Source organism: Erythrolamprus reginae, chromosome 1, assembly GCF_031021105.1.
Source record: "Erythrolamprus reginae isolate rEryReg1 chromosome 1, rEryReg1.hap1, whole genome shotgun sequence".
NCBI lineage: Eukaryota > Metazoa > Chordata > Lepidosauria > Squamata > Dipsadidae > Erythrolamprus > Erythrolamprus reginae.
In genome coordinates this window covers 225504898-225525176 of record NC_091950.1, presented here as the reverse complement: position 1 = coordinate 225525176, position 20279 = coordinate 225504898, and the positions used below count along the sequence as shown (strand labels likewise).

Genomic DNA, 20279 nt, shown 5'->3' with positions numbered 1-20279 from the left:
AGGGTTCACAACTTGGGCGTCCTCCTCGATCCACAGCTGACATTAGAGCACCATCTTTCCGCTGTGGCGAGGAGGGCATTTGCCCAGGTTCACCTGGTGCACCAGTTGCGGCCCTATTTGGACCTGGAGTCACTGCTCACAGTCACTCATGCCCTCATCACCTTGAGGTTCGACGACTGTAACGTTCTCTACATGGGGCTACCTTTGAAAAGTGTTCAGAAACTCCAGATCATGCAGAATGCAGCTGCGAGAGCAATCATGGGCTTCCCTAGGTATGCTCATGTTACACCAACACTCCAATCTGCGTTGGTTGCTGATCAGTATCCGGTCACAGTTCAAAGTGTTGGTTATGATCTATAAAGCCCTTCATGGCATCGGACCAGAATATCTGCAAGTGGCCGGTTAGGCCCCACAGAGTTGGCCTTCTCCAGGTCCAGTCGACTAAAGGCATGGAACTGAGATATCTCTCCTTGCCTATGAATTTTTATGTATGGTATGTTGTATGTATGATTTTTAAACAATGGGGTTTTTAGACTTTTAATGTTTAATTTATTATTATAGACTTTTAATATTAGATTTGTCATTGTATACTGTTTTATCACTGTTGTGAGCCACCCCGAGTCTGTGGAGGGGGCGGCATACAAATCTAATAAACAAACAAACAAACAAACAAACAAACAAACAAATAAATAAATAAATATTAGCTTCTCCCGAGATATGTTCAGCTGATCAAGATAATAGATAACTCTCAGCCCAGAGACCTAGATGCAATGCTTCTCTTCATAAGGCCTTTGATCTGGTCGCCCCTTGTTTGTTAACATGAGCCTTAGCTGCAACGTTATCAATGAGAACCAATACATGGGAACCTTTCAGATGTTGAGAAAATTGCTTAAGAGCCAGAAATTTTGCTCTAAGATATAGTAGATTAATAGGACACCTGGACTCTGAAATGGACCAGTGATCATGGGCTAGATGACTCTCAAAATGGGCACTACAGCCCAACAGACTGATGTCAGTTGTGGCAATAAGTCTATTGGGTGGCAGAAATATGGACCCCAGAGAAATTCTGTAGTTACCTTGGAGGCCACGCCATTTGTTGAAACCCTGCCATGCATAGCTGCAGTAGCAGCAATAATCATTTGGATATTTGCAGAGTCCATGAGAGTATCAGAGGTAGGCTGGGGAACTGGCAGAGGTGTATCTTTAATCAAGGTAGCTGCTCCCCCCACATTAGAAAGAGAAATGGAGGCTATAGCTTGGGCAGGAGGCCCCAATGCTGAGCCCATAGGCACAGATGGAGAGTCACCTTTTGCAGGAATTGCAAAGCCATTCCTGCAAACATTGGTGCCTCCCCCCAAACATTGGTGCTGATGAGCCAAATAGTAGGATCATCCAGGTTAAGATCCTCTTCTAAATTACTAGTCCCAGTAGGGAGCTGAGGGGGTAAGGATGAGGACCTCCCTGCTTTCGCAGCCAGTTTTTGTAGCACATGATCGCCTCCATCACATTCAACAGCTCTGGAGGTTGATCGTGAGTTACAATCGTTGAGGGGAGCGGCGTTAGCATGATCCTCTTCCGGCTGATGCACTGCCTTTTACCTCATCTTGCCAGAGCATTGTGCTGTTGGAGCCAAATTATTACCATATTTTTCAGTGTAAAACACACACCGGTGTATAAGACGCAGCTAGATTTTAGAGGAGGAAAACAAGGAAAAAATATTCTGAACCAAATGGTGTAATATTATATTGTTTAATAAAATACCAGTGTAGCAGAATACTTTTTACAGCCATGTATACTTTTTAAAACCATGTACACTTTTTAAAACCATGTACTTTTAACAAACTTCAAATTTGACAGCTTCAAAACTTGTGGACTTCAACTCCCAGAATTCCTCCACCAGTCATGCTAGCTCAGAAATGGGAATTGAAATCCACAAGCCTTAGACTTGCCAGCTTTGAAGACCCTTGCACTCCTAACCCCTAACTCAAACAAACGAGGACAATTCATTTTGTTAGTTGTTCCTTTAGTCACAGAAATGTGACTAAAGTGATAAAATCATTTACAATTACAATTCCCTGCTGAGGTTGCCTTAATATTACAACTATACCATGAGGTTTTCAAAGACCCCTCTCTTGACTACTCCAATTTTCACAATTGAAGTGCATGGAAATATATGGTGATGATGATAAACCTAAAATATTCCTTAAAAGGAGTGTTTCTAGAGCAGGGATCTCCAACCTTGGCAACTTTTAAGACTTGTGGACTACAACTTCCAGAGTTCCTTTGCTGACTGAGGAACTCTGGGAGTTGACGTCCACAAGTCATAAAGTGGTCAATGTTGGAAATCCCTGAACCAGATGACCAGTCTCTTCCATCTCTTTCTGTGTCTCTGTGTGTGTCCACCCTCTCGCACCCCCTCTGCTCGTATGTATAAATTGTCCGAGCCTTCACGCTTTCTCAATTGGGGTGCCCCTTCGGAGGATCCGAGCAGCTTCTCCTCCCTGCGGGAGCTGAACAGAGAACTTTGTTGCTAGGGTCGCTAACGGAAAGGGAGGTTTCCCAGGACCTGCCAGATTTTCCCTCTCGGCCGAGGAGCCCTCCCAGCAGGCCAAAAAATGGCTCAGGCGAGCGGCTCCGCCTTGCACCAGCAGCAAAGTGGAGGCAGCGGCAGTGGCGGCAACTGCTGAGATGACTTTTCCCCTCAGCTGCCTTTCCATGGTGGGAGCGGTGGCGGTGCTTCAAAGCCTGGACGAGCCCACCTCCCAGGATCTGCCACCAGCCATGAGATTACTGGTGGCTCCTGTTAAGGGAGCGTGGGCAATGGCCTGCCTGAGCGGCTTTCTAGTCTTTGCCGGCAGGGACGAAGCTGCAGCCAATCCTCCGGTAACCCCGTGGCCGGTGGCAGGTCCTGGGAGACGGGCTCGTCCAGGCTCCGAAGCACCGCCGCCGCCTGCTCCCACCATGAAAAGCTGTTCCAAGTAAATTGCCTTTTGCAATTGACAGGGGGTGATTTTGTCATTGCTGATAGTATTCAAAGTGGCGCTCCAGGTGTTATGGGATTGCATTGATGGTGCCTGTTACTATTGGTGCTAACTTTGTTTTCTTTTGTCGCAATTATTCTACTTCTATTTGTAGGTCTTCAAATTTTGTGATTTTTCCCCCAGTTCTTTCTTTCTCTTCTGCTGTCTCCAGGTTCTGCCATGTCCATTATCCAGATTTTATCAACTTTTATTAAGTCTGAGGTCTTCTATTGGAATTCTAAAGTCAGATGCTTTTTTCTATTTTCTTTTATAATTCTCCTTCTATATCTTTCTTTTTTTCTTTACTCTGTATTAATTGAGGCTGCATTGTATACTCTTTTAAAAACTTCTAATAATTATATATATATATATATATATATATATATATATATATATATATATATATATATATATATATATATAAAGAATTTAAGACTGTTTTAATGTAATATATGTATAAAAAGCCAAATGAACAAAACCTCTCACTAGTTATCATCACTTTTATAATTTCAGACGGATGTAGAACCACTTTATCTTCCATCGAGGAGGAGCGTCATATTATTGTAGTAAATGGTGAGGGAAAAAATTAAGAGTCTGTAAGGCCCCTTTTCCAAACAACAGAGAAGGCAATAAAATTATGGAACTAAATTTATTTGCAAAAAAATCTCAAAAGTGAACATTTGTCAGTAAAACAAAGGAATAAAATAAAACAAAGTGGTAAAATGAATATTGATTACAAAAATACAAGCTGTAATTCTGAAATTGCTTCATTTAAAAAAAACCATACTGAATTCATAGCAACAGCACCATTTGAAATATTACATGAAACCTGTCCAAACCAAGTTTGAATATGTAAACATATCAATAATGTAAAGCTCGATTTGTGAAGTGAGTGTAGCACCGTATCATAATATCACACTGAAAAAAAATAAAATCTTCTGACAATCAGAGTTCTGTATAGGCTTCCAGACAATTTCATTTAAAAATAATTTAGTTAATGCCAATCTTCACTGGATTAAAATTTTCTATTGCTGGAGAGTTTAAGAAGAGACTGGAAGCCATTTGTCCCAAATAATATCGGGTCACTTGTTTGAGCAGGGGTTGGACTAAAAGACTTCCAAGGTCCTTTCTGATTCTTGTTAATAATTCAATCTTGGTTGATTAAATGGCTTGTACCTTCTTCTCCAGTTCTAAACTGGGCTAGATATTGTGAGCTTATTATTGCCAAGTCACCATCACCATCACCATCACCATCACCTTTTGAACATGGAGGGCAATAAATATTCTTTGGAACTTCTCTTGTTACTAAAAATGGAATAATTCTTTTGGAGCTTCCTCGTTCAGGAAATGCTATTATACTGTCTTTTTAGTTACAAAATTTTAGTTACAAAAAAAAAGGCAATGAATTCATGTGGCATTTTATTCTGAAAATAAAATATTTATATTCATGTGAGGAGTACTAATAAGGATAAAGACAGTGCATTTAACATTCCTAGTTAGCCTGGTTTATCGCTTGTCAAATAGGAAACAAAATTTTTCTCTTGGTTAGTTATGAACCAGAGTGAGAATAAAACAATTTCTATTTCTTCCTGTAGGCTGGAGGAATTCATGGACAATAAAGAAAAGAGGAATGGACAGGGATAAACATAGCACAGCCTGAAAGCGAGGAGAAAAGATTATGGCTTTGTATAAAAACATGGGTTCCATGGGAGGTTAACAATTTATTCCTGAAATCAAATAACACTATCTTGCTTCTCTAGGAATCACCTCCTCACATTATGGCTAGTTTTCTGGATACAGTTTGATAGAATACACCTTTCAGCAAAGATTGATAATCAGGTACTCTGAAAAGGTGGCGCTCTCTGTAGATTACTTCATCCTGAGCCGCTTTTTGGGAGACAAGCAAACGTAGGTTGGGCTCATTGACTTGTTTGCCAACAGCAAGTACATACATTTCAATCTGTCCCTGTTGAGCATTCCGGACTGCTCTCTCAATGGTATTTTCAGTGATACCTTGGGAATTGCCATCCGAGAAGATCAGTACCCTCTTCTTAATAGCAGAACGAGAGGACCTCTGAAACAGGTTGGTGACATAGTTCAAAGCTGCAACAACATCTGTGCCATCATTTATGAATTCCATTTTGTCAATTATATCAGCTATCACTGTGTAGTTCCGTTGAAAGTCCACCTCCAGTTTTTGCTGTGTGTTGCCACTATACTGGACAACAGTGATGCGCACAGAAGCTCCTGGACTTTTTCCAGCTGATAGGAATCGTTCTGCAAGACGTTTCACAAACTTCTTGGTGATATTAAAGTTATGGGCCCCAACACTGGTAGAGCTATCCACGAGAAGTGTGATATCAGCTGAGTCAGTAAAAGTAACTGAAAAGAGAAAAGCAATAGCATTTAGACTTATATACCATTTCATAGTACTTTTGCAGCCCTCTCTAAGCAGCATAGTTCCTTCTAAGCTGAGCAGTGAGCAATCGCTCACTTAAAAATCATCATCAACTCAGAGTTTTCCAAACCTGCCCAGAAGCCGAGAGGGAAAGAGTGAGAGGGAAGGAGAGAGAGAGGAAGAGAGAGAAACAGATAGAAAAAAGAGAGGAAGGAAAAGAGAAAGAAAAAGAAAGGGAGTAAGGAAGAGAGAAAGAAAATCAAAATCTAGTTTGAAACTAGCTCAACTATTTAAGTGGCATTTTGATGTTGATAGAGTTGCCCTATTATGAGCTCACTGTTATAGACACACAGTACAGTATTTTATTTTGAAATTCTCTGAGGCAAAACAGGGTGGGTTTTTTATTTGTTTGTTTGTTTGTTTATTTATTATTTCTGTGCTGCCCAGTCCCGAAGGGACTGCCGCTCAGACACTATACTTTTCCGCCCACCCCCCCAAAAAATTAGAGGGAACACTGCTAAGCAGTTTACAGAATCGGCATATTGCCCCCAACAATCTGGGTCCTTATTTTACCCACCTTGGAAGGATGGAAGGCCTTGAGTCGGTGGTGAGATTTGAACTGCTGAACTATAGCTAGCAATTAGCCTACAGTGCTGCACGCTAACCACTATTCCACCCCAGCTCACAAGGATAGTCTCACTCTGACTATCCCTACTGCATATGTTTCAACAATTTGCTTTCAGCAGTTGCATTAGTGCAAACTAACATCCATCCATCCATTTCCTTCCCTTCTTTGCATATCCCTGAAAAGTTTCTAGAGACAGTTTAGGCTAGAGCTCCTCAGCAAAGGAGACTGAGTCATACAGCTGAACTGGGAAGGAGCTCTCTTCCAACACGAAGTGAAAACACCTTGTGTTTTCTAGCCTAAGCAGTTTTCATTGAAGCAAAAGCCCTCTTGCTGATCTGGAGCAATTTTCTCTTCCCCACATCTCTCAGAGGCCCATACCCCAGAGGTGGGAGGGCCCCCCTCCAAAATGCTGCCTTCCCCTGGGCACTCATTGTATATAAAAAAGAAGCAGAATAACAGGGACTTTTCTGTTGTTACACAATACAGAGGCACATTGAGTATAACATTCTAAAATTCAATTTATTTGGGAATTAACTGATAGATGTTGCATATGGTTAATACTGACAAGAGATTTTTTAGCATTTGATTCATATAGATAAAATTATGTTTCTTTAGTTGCATTTTTATATTCCTATTAGGGAGGCTGAAGCAGCTGCAAATGAGGCAATTGCAAAGCTTGTCTTGTGCTTTTGTGATTTTCTTCTCCATCATCATCATCGTCATTATTATTATTATTATTATTATTATTATTATTATTATTATTATTATTAATTCTTTGTCCAATATACAATACATATGGAAGAGAGTAGGCATTAAGTAATATATATAAAGATAGAAGGAAAAAGGATATATATGATATAAGAGATAAGGAGAGAATATATAGGATATATGTATATATATGTATATAGATAGATAGATAGATAGATAGATAGATAGATAGATAGATAGATAGATAGATAGATAAGGTAAGGGAAGACAATTGGACAGGGGACGATAGGCACATCAGTGCACTTATATACGCCCCTTACTGGCCTCTTAGGAACCTGGAAAGGTCAATTGTGGAGAGTCTAAGGGAGAAATGTTGGGGGTTGGGAGTTGACACTATTGAGTCCGGTAGTTCCATGCTTCGACAACTCGATTGTTAAAGTCGTATTTTTTACAGTCAAGTTTGGAGCGGTTAATATTAAGTTTAAATCTGTTGAGTGCTCTTGTGTTGTTGCGGTTGAAGCTGAAGTAGTCTTTGACCGGAAGGACGTTGCAGCATATGATCTTGTGGGCAATACTTAAATCGTGTTTTAGGCGCCACAGTTCTAAGCTTTCTAGACCCAGGATATTTAGTCTATTTTCGTAGGGTATTCTGTTTCATGTACAGGAAGTGAAATTGGGACACTAAGGCTCAGATTTCTCTTATCCTGCTCACAATGGTTTTGGCCAGAATTTTAACAGAAACCTTTAAAAAAAAGGCCAGGAACTATTGGCTGGGCAGACATCATTCTGGTGACAGGAATACTGCCAAAGCGCCTGATAAAACAACAAACTGCAAATTACTACCATTTACAATATTATATTGCTACAACTGTCTGAAATAACTTATCCATTTGGCTGGACATGCTCAGATGAAAATGACACCATGAAGCAACCCAGCAAACATTTTATTAAATAAGGCAATATTAAGTTTATGCATAGAGCAGAGAAATCAAAATAAGACACATAGACACAAGACACAAGACACAAGACAAATAGTATGGGATACTTACTTGGGCAGGTATAGTCAGGACATTGTTTTTCTATAAAGTAAAACCAAACAAAAATCCCATTAAAGCACTCCTGAATACCGTTAGAATGAAATAGGTGTTTTGTAATGCCTCATGTTTATATTTTTTCATTCATAGGATTGTACAGCTTAGACTGCTACTGCAACCAAATGGCAACTAGCCTTGGCTGCTTCATTTTATTGATTTTGTACATGGCTTTTCCAGCAGAGAGGTCGATACCGTATATAGTTTCCCATCCTATCTTTGATTACAAATGTAAACACAATTAATATTTGGTAACTTCATTATAAGTATTTTGCAAACATTAGCACACAGTTAACTATTTAAGAAGATATTTCTTCTGCATCAATATGAACTTAATTTAAAATAGCGCTAAAGTAACCACATGCATTCCACAACTGTCATCTCCTTATTTTAAAGTGGTCAGTAGTCCTTTAACAAGAGTTGGGGCTACTACGGGCAGGCTTCAAAACTCCGGACAATCATTAGAGGACAGAAACAAACAATTCTAACTTTTTGCATCTATCTAATAGTTATGCAGCAGAGAGCAGAAGAGACTAAAGATAGAGGTCTGCAAGACCTGTAGGAGCATGGACAGCTGTAGAAGTGATGTGGAACAAGCATGGCACGGGGGGGGGGGGGGGAGGAAGGAACATTGTAGCTTCATTGGACACGCTACAAGGCTGTGCTGTGCTAAACCAAATTAGCAGCAAATCAATTTATTCACCTACCTCGACAAACGTAAGATGTAACATTCTGAATGAAAGTGTCATCCAGCAAGGCAATATACTCTGGTTGGGTAAATGTGAGGCCTCCACAGGATATTTCACTTAATTTTTCAGAATCTGGAGGATCTCGGAAAATGTCACTAGAACCCACAGGGACAACCTAAAGAATTAACAGATATTATAATGCTTACATTTAGATAAACGAGTGTTATGAAGAATCTGGTGCTTCCAAAAATGTGAATGAAATTTACTATCCACTTGAAAGGTTTACCGGAAGATTGCAGCAATATTCCTAAGACAATAATACTACAGCACAAATATTTGTAGATTTTAGGTAAAAACACCACCATAATGTCCACTGTCTTTAAGCCAAGAAAGCAGTCCCTTTGAGAGAGTCCAACATCAATCAAGTCTTATTGAAATTTCAGGGCACTATGCATATATAAAGTTCTTCAAAAAACATGAAAGGGGCTTGGCAGTTAATGTTACCTTCTCATCGACTCCCATCATATCTAGTTCCTGGTAATTTATTTACAAATGCTGTTCTTATACAGTCTATATTTGTTGTCCTTATTACAAGGACATATGGTCTCATAAGCTTTGTTGTCTGTCTGTCTGTCTGTCTGTCTGTCTATATCTACCTTATCATCTACTTACCTACCTATCATAATCCATCCCTTTATTCATTTTTTAAATAAATAACTCAAGTCAGTGAACATACAGTATATAATACTCTTTCTTCTCTGTGAGATGGGTTGCACTAAACGAGAGAAACTGGCCCAAAAACATTCAGCCAGCTTTCATGCCTAAAACAGGACTAGAACTCACATTGTTCTAATTTCCAGGTTATCACTCCCACCACTTCCCCAAATTTATATTGATTTCACCTTATTTTCTCTTTCACAAAGAACATCGATGGGTGTTCGATCCTGTATTACGTCAGTCCGTCCATCTGTGATTACAATGATAACTCTTTTGTGAGTGAAAAATGGGGGCAGACGTTTTTTGGTATAGTCAAGAGCCTCTCCAGTAAAGGTGCCACCAGCAATCCAGTGAAGGTTCTTTACAGCCCTTGTAATAAAGCATCAAAGGAATCACTCTCAGCCAATTGTACCTTATCCAATAAAGCTATATAGTTTATGTGAAGATTTTTGCATTCTTTCAGGAAGTCTAGTTTGTTTTCATTCTAAAAATTTGAAACTAACCAATACAATAATAGCAATAAATTAATTTAATCCATTGTATGAAGCTCAAAATCCTTGTGATAGGTATCTCATCTGTTAACAAAGTTGTATTCCTAACTTGCCAAGATTCAACCACAAATAAATCTGTTGGTTATTTCTTTTTAAAGCAGAGAACATCTAAGCAGGATATTTTTCAACTATAGATCAGTGGGTATGGAATTAGGAAATGCTCTAGAATAAACTATCCAACAGAATAGATGTTTTGTTTTTGAAATGAATGCAACAAACTGGAGGAAATCACAACTATTTGTCCAGAGAATGAAAGTGGTGTCTTTCCAGAAAAAAAGTTGTTGTAAATATTTACATGAACACCAGATGCATATAATGAGAGAACTCAAAGGAGTTTGTCTATATGAGCCAAATTACATTAACCAAGTAGTTCTTATTCATCATTTTGCTAATATATACCCAAATGTCAGTTTTAACACTTATTTACGTTATTCATCTTTTTGCAGATGACATGACTATGTCAGTATTACTGGCACAATACATTACTCCATTGTCTCAATTATTTTGCATAAAATCATCTGGAGAAGCTATGTGCACACATTTTTTCTTTAAAGTTATGGATTTTGCATACAACTTACCTGTACACAATATTCTTTTAACACATTTTTAAAACTGTCCATATTCTAATCTTCTTAAGAATGCATATCTAGCATGCTGTGACACATGCATGCCAAGATATTCAACCTCCTCAGACCTTTGGACTGAGTTCTGGTGGAATCCATGCAGCACTGATTGTTTATTTTATATTGGTTCCCTCTTGTTTGCTGATGGCTCTTCAGACTCATATAAACACATATAAACTTCCTTTTGAATCCCTATCAACTCTTTACTTATGTAATCAATGAGATGTGGTCCACTGACAATCAATTGTGACCCACTGTAGTAGCTAAATCTTTTCATAGCTTTAAGACATTGAAATGTTGTCTCCAATATACTGTATGCCTCCACCAAATCCAGTTCTTTACTTTTCTTCCCATTAAAGAGCAAGGCAACCCACAATGTATCCATAAGCTTTTTGCAAGTAGTGGCTATTCATATTTGAAAATATTTTTAGGAAGTTAAATAAACATAATATTCCACAATATACCACATAGAAGGCAAATAAAACAAGAATTCTTTCATCTGTTATGAACTCACTCCTTGAAACCTTGAACATCTCCATCTTTCATGAGAACCAATTCCTCAGTTCCACTATGACTATACTGCACAATAGCAAGATTGGAATCTTCTTTAGAAAACTGTAAAAAAAAAAGTATCCAAGACATAGTTGTAACTAAAGCCAAAAGTCAGAGATTACACTATTGGGACTATGGTAACTCCAGCAAAACTTATTTAACAAGTTTCATGCATTAAAGTGCATTACTGCATACTATTCACCAATTGTTACTAATTATTCATAGAGATTCCATTAGGGAAAAACTTGGGGATAGAAACCAGGGTACTGCTTAGCAGAATGGCCAACTGATAACAGAGTCCAGAATTAGAATCATAGGTTGATGCAGCTGTAAGTCAAGGCATTACATGACTGAATTTGAAATTGCAACATATTTTACGATAGTCAATAAGCAAATGTTGGAAACTAGAAAAATGGTAATAAGTTATAGACTATAATCAACCATAAAAGATGGCCTAGTTACCAAGTAAGCAAAATACAATCATGTGTCTATAGGGCCATGTCATCATAATTCAAAAACAGGTTGTATGTCGTTCTGGGGAAATCTGTTGTAACTTTGACGACCTTTTAAACAACTGGTTGTAAAAGAGTCCGTAAGGAGTTGGGCTGCATACAAATCTAATAAACAAACAAACAAACAATTATACTAAGACTTACCATTACATGTTCTTCTGTGCGCAGCCTGTCAATAACTTTAATTATAAAATCCTTTGCAATACCAAAATTCATTTCTCCAATACTCTCAGAACTGTCTAGTACGAATATTATATCAATGGGACCACACTTACATTCTGTAACAAAAACATAGGATACTGTAGAAGCATACACAGAAGCTTGAAAATTGTATTTTCAGAAGCTTATTCAACCAATAGCATTTATAGCATCAACAGTCAATAAAAGGTCTCCTTGATGATTTAAGGCTAAATTCAGGTGTGTCAAATGGCTTCTAGAGGGAAATGGCAGCCTGAAAATGTTCTCCAAAGTGAGAAGAGCATTGAAGCTTTGAAAGCTACCAATGAGGAGATTTTGGCCAGTGTTTACTTCCCTAGCCTAGATCAAAGGGAGATCAAGAAATTAACCCCATCAGATTTGAACAGTAGATCCTTTTGATTAACCTGCAGAAAAGTTGTTGCAGCCAGATCAGGAATTATGTTACTGGAACCCTGGATTTATGCTCCAACTGTAGCAGAGTCCTTATGAGGTTTACAGATTTGTTTTCCCCATGTTTTAATCAATTTATGAAGTAATCAATTACAGCTGCAGATTTCTTGTGCAGTAAAGAAAAGACTTTACTGTGAATTAAACTTCCTTTTGAGACTACAACAATACAAGATAAAATTTAGTTTAAAGATTTAAAATGTATTGGTAAGTAGCTCAATTAAGAGTGGTCCTATGAAAGGATTCAGAAACTAAGGGGGCAATGTTTATATTTTAAACTGTTATTTTTTATTTTTACAGGTAGCCCACAATTTACAACCATAATTGAGCCCAAAATTTCTGTTGTTAAGTGAGACATCTGTTAAGTCCCATTTTATAACCTTTCTTGCCACAGTTGTTAAGTGGATCACAACAGTTGATAAGTCAATAATCCGATTGTTAGGCGTATCTTGCTTCCCCATTGATTTTACTTGTCGGAAAGTTTTCAAAGGTTCATCACATGACCTTAGGACACAGCAACAGTCATAAACATGAACCAGTTGCAATACATCTTAATTATGATCACACAATCACGGGAATGCTGCAAAGGTTGTGAAAAATGGTGTTAAATTATATTTTTCAATGCTATCATAATTTTGAATGGTCCCTAAATGAACTGCTGTAAGTGGAGGATTATCTGTACTATTTGTTATTTTGACAAATGTGCTTTGATACAAATTATTACTAAGTTAGTGAAAGAGAATAATTTAGCATGGGAATGTCTGTCAATTATCTTTAACTTCTGCATAACAAAAGATAAGGTGCAGCTCTCTGTTTATGACTGGAGACAGGATGTCTGAATCTAATGGGCAATCCAGCTTGCATTTTATGTTTTTTAGGATGAAGCATTTACAAAAATAAATGCATATGTTTGTATGTGCATGTGTGTGCATGTTGATGTAAATAAAATATAAGTTGCTGTTTTATTTGGGGGGGGGGGTTTGCTTCTGTTTTGTGGTTTTTGCCAATCAATTGCAAGTAACTAAGTTAATTTAAGACTTCTGGTTCCTATTAAGGGGCAATTTAGAAAAAATTACAAACTTTTTAGAATGAACCTATTCAAGAGTTGGGAGCAGATAAGCTATTTCTAAATCAGGGCTTAATACTCATACTTTCATTATATAAAAATTAATAAATATTTCTATATAAACTTGTAAAGAGCTAAAGTCTACTAAAAAGCCTTAGAAAGAATAAATAATTGCCTCCCCAAATTTGTCAAATCTCAATATTACACACAAGTGGACATTTGCTTATGCTATGCATACAAATCTCAAAATTAGTGACAGTAGTGGATAAATAATGCTAAATAAGCAGTGCAATATTTAGACCAATATTTTGATTCAGTTGGTCAACTGGGGATTTCTGAATATATATTTCAATAAATGTATCATCAAAATATCCTTTTCATGACAAATACTGCTAATGAACATATTTTGTCTAGTTCTCTTTTAATCTACTTTTTAAAACTAGATAATAACGGTAACAATGAATCTCTGGGATAATATAGCCAAACAGATTTGATGTTTAATTTAAAATTCTTACAGCAGGTAACTATAACAATACATTGAAAAAGTGGCAGAAGCAGCAGGCAGTCTTACAGAAATTAATTCTAGGACTGCCCGCTACTGAAGAATGGGCTAAAAAATGGATTTCCATCGAAATCTTTATACAAGTGATATAAAAGAATGATAAAGACATTCCAAATAGGAAACTTACCACAGCAAGCTGAGGTGAAGGAGACAGAGGGGGAGAAAGGAATAAAATGTATTGAGAAATACAAACTAGGCAAATACAAAGAGTGCTGAAATACATCCATACTTACGCTATTTAGCTAGGGGCACAATTTAAAAAGATTGGAAAATGTTTCTCTTCATATTGGCTATATTTTATAATGTTTTCCACATTCCAGTTGTTTAACATACTGCTACTTAAACAAATGAAAATATAGGTAATATAATAAAAATACTGAATACTTTTTTCAATGTGTGCACATGTATTTTACCTGCATGATATTTATTACTCATTTGCCACAAATAATTAAGCTAAATTCTAGTTAATTTCCAAACAAGGATGTTTAAGAAAAAATTCATTTTCACTGGTACATAACAACTACAGTGGTACCTCGTGATATGAACCCTTCGTGATACGAACCCGGGGTTTGGAAATTTTTTGCCTCTTCTTACGAACTTTTTTCGGCTTATGAACCCACCGCAGATCGCAAAATGGCGCTCTGCTGGGCGCTGCTGCCCGGCTGTCACCTTTTAAGACAGCTGGGGGACTTCTCAGCGTTCTCCCGAACCCGAACCCGAACTTTTCGGGTTCGGGAGGCTGCCGAGAAGTGCTGCCGCCTGGCTGTAACCTTCTGAAACAGCCAGGTGCTTCTCGGCGGCCTCCGGAACCTGAACTCGAACTTCCGGGTTCGGCGTTCGGGAGAACGCCGAGAAGCCCCTGGCTGTTTCAGAAGATGACAGCCAGGCGGCGGCGCTTCTCAGCAGCCTCCCGAACCCAAACCCAAAAAGTTCGGGTTCGGAAGAACGCCAAGAAGCCCCCTGGCTATTTTAAAAGGTTACAGCTGGGCAGTGGCACCCAGAGGAGCGCCATTTTGCGATTTTCCCCCCTTTGCATGCATTAATCGCTTTTACATTGTTTCCTATGGGAAACAATGTTTTGCCTTACGAACTTTTCGCCTTACGAACCTACTTCCGGAACCAATTAAGTTCGTAAGACAAGGTATTACTGTATAAACATTGTTAAAGAAATTAAAAATGGCATGTAAGCAGCAGATGAAGCCATTTTCCTAACAACTCATTTCTAGTTTATGAAGTGTAATAATTACATTTGTATCATTCAGCAGTAAAACCATAACATATTTTTCAAAATATGTGAATAAAAACAAATTGATACCATAATTGCATATTTATTTTTCCAAACAGCATTCCAAGGCAGCATATTCTAGATTGTTTTCTCTTGTGTACATTGAGCAAATAAACAAGCAAGTAAATAAATTAATAAAGTACTGACATTAATAATTTTGGCTTATGCCAATTTCTTTTGGCTTTCAGATTTTGATTCTGATGTACATCATGTATTATTGTTATCTTAACTGAATTGAAGAGTTTTGATTCTTGAGCTATCAACATTAATTCTAGGCACCACTATTTGCTGGTCAAAGATATAGGAGGACAACCAAAAGCAGGAAATAATTTGATAGCATGTTTTTCCAAGTAATGAATATTATTAAATGGTGTAAGATTTATTAAAAGGCTTGAGACTGTGTCAGCTCCAGCATGCATGTGTGCGCTGGCCAGCTGATTTTTGCTTGGGAAAGGCCGTTTTGCTCTCTGGATGCTTCAGCCTGGAGGCAAAAGAACAAACTGGAAGTTCAGAAAAATGCACTTCAGGTTTGCCATTATGCTGTTTTTTGTACTCCGGAGGGTTCAGGAAAGCTTCCTGAAGTCCCGGAGTGCAAAAAACAGCACAATGGGCAAACTAGAAGTGCATTTTCCAAACTTTTGGGTTTTTTGCACTCCGGAGCTTCAGGAAGCTTTCCTGAACTCTCTGGAGTGCAAAAAACAGCATGGCAAACTGGAAAAGCATTTTCCGAACTTCCATTTTTCCCGTTGTGCTGTTTTTTGCACTCCGGAGCTTCAGAAAGCTTCCCTAAACCCTCTGGAGTGCAAAAAACCCAACACAATGGCAAACTGGAAGTGCGTTTCCCTGAACTTCTGGTTTGCCTGTTTGGGCATTTTTTTCAAGTACCAGGCATCAGTAAGGCCTGTGCACAAATGGGGGGGAGGGGGGTCAGCGCAGTGTTGGAGCATTTACAGCTTCTGCAGGCAAGTTGTTTCATTTATTTATTTTATTTATTATTGGACTTATATGCCACCCCTCTCCTTGGACTCGGGGCAGCTTACAACATTTCAATGAAAAATACAATATATTCACTTCTAATCCAATTAATAGAAATAATTAATTTTAAAAATTATCTTAAAAAGCAAAACATTTAAAAATCAAACATTCGCATGCATACTACCACATCCTACACATTCACTGAGCAGAACCCAAGCCTGATAGCATAAATGTGTTTTCAGATTCTTACGAAAGGCAAGGAGGGTGGGGGGCAGTGCGAATTTCTGGGGGGAGTTGATTCCAGAGGGCCAGGGCTCCTACAGAGAAGGCTCTTCTCCTAGGTCCCGCCAAATGACATTGTCTAGTTGATGGGACCTGGAGAAGGCCAACTCTGTGGGACCTAGCAGACGCTGGGATTTGTGTGGCAGAAGATGGTCCCGTAAGTAATGTGGTCCTATGCCATGTAGGCCTTTCTAAGTCATAACCAATGCTTTGAATCGGGTCCAGAAACCAACTGGCAGCCAGTGCAGTCCGTGGAGTGCTAGAGAAACATGGGCATACCTTGGCAGGCCCACGGCAATTGATTAATTGTTCTAATTGTCAGGAAATTTCTCCTCTGCTTCTCTCCTTGTTTAATTTCCACATAATTCTTGTCCTGCTTTGGAGAATAGCTTGATTCCCTCTTCTTTGTGCCCCTGAGATATTGGAACACTGCTATCATGTCACCTCTAGCCCTTTTTTCATCAAACAAGACACAACAAATTCCAACCTGTTCTTTTTCCATAATGGCAACAATATTGTATCTCCATCCCTTAAAATTTAGTCCTTCTAATAAGTGGCAGTGATGATGATACATACTGTAAATTATTATTCTCTATCACCATTGCTTTTGAGTCATGCTGACTAGAGGAGTTTTTGAGGAGAATAATTGACTGGATTATACATATGATTCAGTCTCATATGAATTTAACTGGCAAAAGAAAGCTCAAGACCATATTGGTTGGAAACATGCAGAAAAGGCCTTCATCCTACAGCAGATACACAAAGGCTAGAATAATGAAAAATTCAATGAATAGGAAATTGTACTGTAAGCAGTGGATGTTGCCTTGGGTGGGGGCTGTCACAAGGACCCATGAAATTTTCTGAATATGAAACATTAAAGATAGATGTACATTTGTAGGATTTTGGAGTTTCTGCTTGTTTGAATATATGAATGCATGATTTGTATGTCTAAATAATGTATGAGGGGAGGAATTATTTGAGTCTTCCTTCATATGTTTATGCCTTTAATGTCATTCATTTACAATATATGATGACATTTTTTTGATATATTACCTAAAATATTCAAACAAATGCATGAATGGAACTTAGCTTTAAAATGTGTCACTTTGCTGGCAATTGAGAACAGCAAAAATAAATGAAAAGCAAGATCAGGTTCTAATCAATTTGTTACAAGTGGTTTGCCATGGTAGCATTTTTACTAAAGCAACTTCGTAATTATTATATTCTTATTACATTTGAAGGAATGCAATGTTAATTTGGGAAAAGTTGCATTAATCACATAGCACTGTATTGGGGATGAAGCAGTTGAAAAGCTAGAGACATTGTATAGTTTGTGATGGTGATTTGGTAAAACCAGTAAGCTGCCAATTCTCATTATGATAATATTTGCTAATCTGTGATGCTGTTATTAACTGTGGAAGAGCTGAAATAAAATACTTACAACACATTTTCATGATGATATCTAAAATTTCACATTCCTAAAAACAAAGGAAGAAAAGTTGGTCTCATTGAGACTTTGGAACTGTAGAATGAACTGGGTCCTTCCCTGTAATCTTGAAGAAAATTACCTTTGATATCCTTACAGTTAATTTAGCAAACAGTTCAGGAAATTTACAGACTACAATTGAACTTCAGATTCTTTCTTTCAACATCCTAGTTTAGGGCTGTTAAAGAATGATGGCAATCTGTATCTATTTATTTGCAAATGGATACAGATTGCCACCATTCTTTAGCAGTCCTAAACTGTTAAAAGGCATATGCACAAACATACAGACACATACAGAATTTTAAGACTGGCTTTTTTATTTAAAGACTGCAGGAAGTTGCAGTGTCAATTTTTGGCAACTGAATTGCCAAAATTTGCTGCCACTATCAAATGAGTCATGGGAGTTTATGGAAGGGGAACAGGAAAGCATAGATTATTCCTGATATCAAACCAATAAAAGAAAATATTCGTAACTCAGGGTTAAAATATAAATGAATTATGAGGAGTCCTTGATGCTCTCTGAGTGAGTTGTTTTCAGATGTTTCTCTATACAAATTAGGTAACATGATCAGTGCTGCTATATAATCAGCACTGATGTTTCCTAATTTGGATAATGAAACATCTACAAGAAAACAATCCACCCAGAGAGTGTCAAGGGTCCCTCATAATATATTTACATAAGCTTCATTTGAGAGGATGTAGCATTGATAGAAAATGATTTGATATGCAGGAAATAGTGAAAAGATCTCTGACATTTTAATCTGTAACTGAAGCTAATCTTGATTTCTGTAAAAACTAAATCTGAAAATGCATCTGTACTGAAATAATATCAAGGGCAAAGCAGATCAATATAGTGTTGCATTAAAGACTATTTCCATGTTTTAATATTGCCTTTATTGTTTTTACAAATAATTCAATGTTGTGAACAAGGCAATCCTACATCCTCCTCTTATTTTCCCTTCAATAGCAACCCTGAAATGAGTTGAACTGAGAGAAAGTGACTCTCAGTTCAAAGTCACCCAGGCAGGTGTCTTGCCTTAGGCAGCGCTAGAACTCACAGTCCCCTGGTTTCTAGCCTGGTGCTCTAACCACCAGAGCAAACTGGCTCTTTCATTTGTTGGTGAAGGAAAAGGGAGTCTCTGTGGATTTTAACCCACTAATCCTTTAAGAAGGAATGCTCATCTCCATTTCCTTAAGCCATTGAACCAATGTTGTTTGAAGACATTTCCGCAGACATGTGATCAGCATGACATCACGCTGCAAAAAGGACGGCAAAATGTGGAACACTCTTACCTTCCCACCAAAGTGATACCTATTTATCTACCTGGATTTACAAGCTTTCAAACTGCTAGACTGGCAGGACCTGGGATAAGTGACAGGAAATCTTGGCCAGTTTTTTTTAAAGCTACTTGTTGGTATATTTCACAAATTAGAATGAAGGTCAAGGAATGGGTAAAGCTTAGGTATCCATGAATGAAAATAAGTAATAAATTGATCTAAGAAGACCTACTAAAAGAAAAGTCTTTCTTTAAATAAAATTGAGAATATTATTTTCTGGATTTAAAAGAGAGAAGCCACTGACTATGGAATTAACCTTCCTCCAAGCAGCTAAATGTTATATAAAATTGTTCTAAATCTCTCATATGTGCAATGTTTACTGTGATAAGCAGTTTACTCAACTTTTCATGAAAATAGTGTTTTGTTGGGTAGAGAAGAAGATAAACCACAAAGTTTCAGTTCTACTCACATCTGGCCCAGGGAGTCCTGGAGGTCCTGGAGGTCCCTAGGAGTAAAACCATGGTAAAGGCTATGAGAAAAATTCTCAGTTATATACAGAAATTCCAAACAAATAGAAAGGTGGCTGTGACATATGGTGGCTTTTGGTGAAGCTCAGTTCCAAAACTAGACTGAAGAAGAAATGAAAATATGCTAAGGAATTTTGGCTGCTAGCTATTGAAGATCCCAGATTGCTATCTCCCCCATTGCCCTGGACTATGTAACTGCTAGTACATTATTTAAAACACAGCTGTTCTTTAAAATAAATGAGATAAATCTTACTTTTCATCATGAACAAAAACAATTCTTCCTCCCTAATGGTGTAGTCATACCTCGACCAGCTGAAAGGATTGCAGCCTTCAATGATTCTAATGATACTAAAACTTGATGTTCTGGTGAATTGAAGGTAATTTTTCCTGCAGGTGAGGCCTTTTCAGAAAAACTCTTTTTGTTATAGAAGCCTTAAAAATAGTGGTCATTTGTACCACTCTGAGGCTAGGTCTGGGAAACCCTGTTCTTCCTGATAGTATCATGGTAGCATAGCCTGTTACTTTCTTTAAGATCTAAAATGAAAGGAGAGGTGAGATGTTCTATTTTTTATAATATTGGAATTAATAAGAAGCTTATTTTTCTACTTACTGGCTTTCCTTCTGATCCCCTGTAACCTTTGGCACCTTTTTTGCCTTTGATCCCAGGTTCAGCGATCTGAAAAA

General features: G+C 37.8%; 1 protein-coding gene across 1 annotated transcript in view; it reads right to left on the bottom strand.

Annotated features, from left to right (window-relative positions):
- Positions 1-3658: 3658 nt before the first annotated feature.
- Positions 3659-20279, bottom strand: part of COL6A1 (collagen type VI alpha 1 chain) — a 48819-nt gene continuing 32198 nt past the window's right edge. Inside the window, exons 26-35 of the mRNA XM_070732301.1 lie at positions 20206-20271; positions 19538-19573; positions 17746-17782; positions 13890-13898; positions 11634-11767; positions 10940-11040; positions 9437-9620; positions 8553-8709; positions 7804-7833; positions 3659-5402 (exon numbers count right to left, since the gene is read on the bottom strand). Of these exons, the coding sequence (XP_070588402.1) occupies positions 4792-5402; positions 7804-7833; positions 8553-8709; positions 9437-9620; positions 10940-11040; positions 11634-11767; positions 13890-13898; positions 17746-17782; positions 19538-19573; positions 20206-20271 (1365 nt within the window). The 3' untranslated portion in view covers positions 3659-4791. The remainder of the gene's footprint in view (positions 5403-7803; positions 7834-8552; positions 8710-9436; positions 9621-10939; positions 11041-11633; positions 11768-13889; positions 13899-17745; positions 17783-19537; positions 19574-20205; positions 20272-20279) is intronic.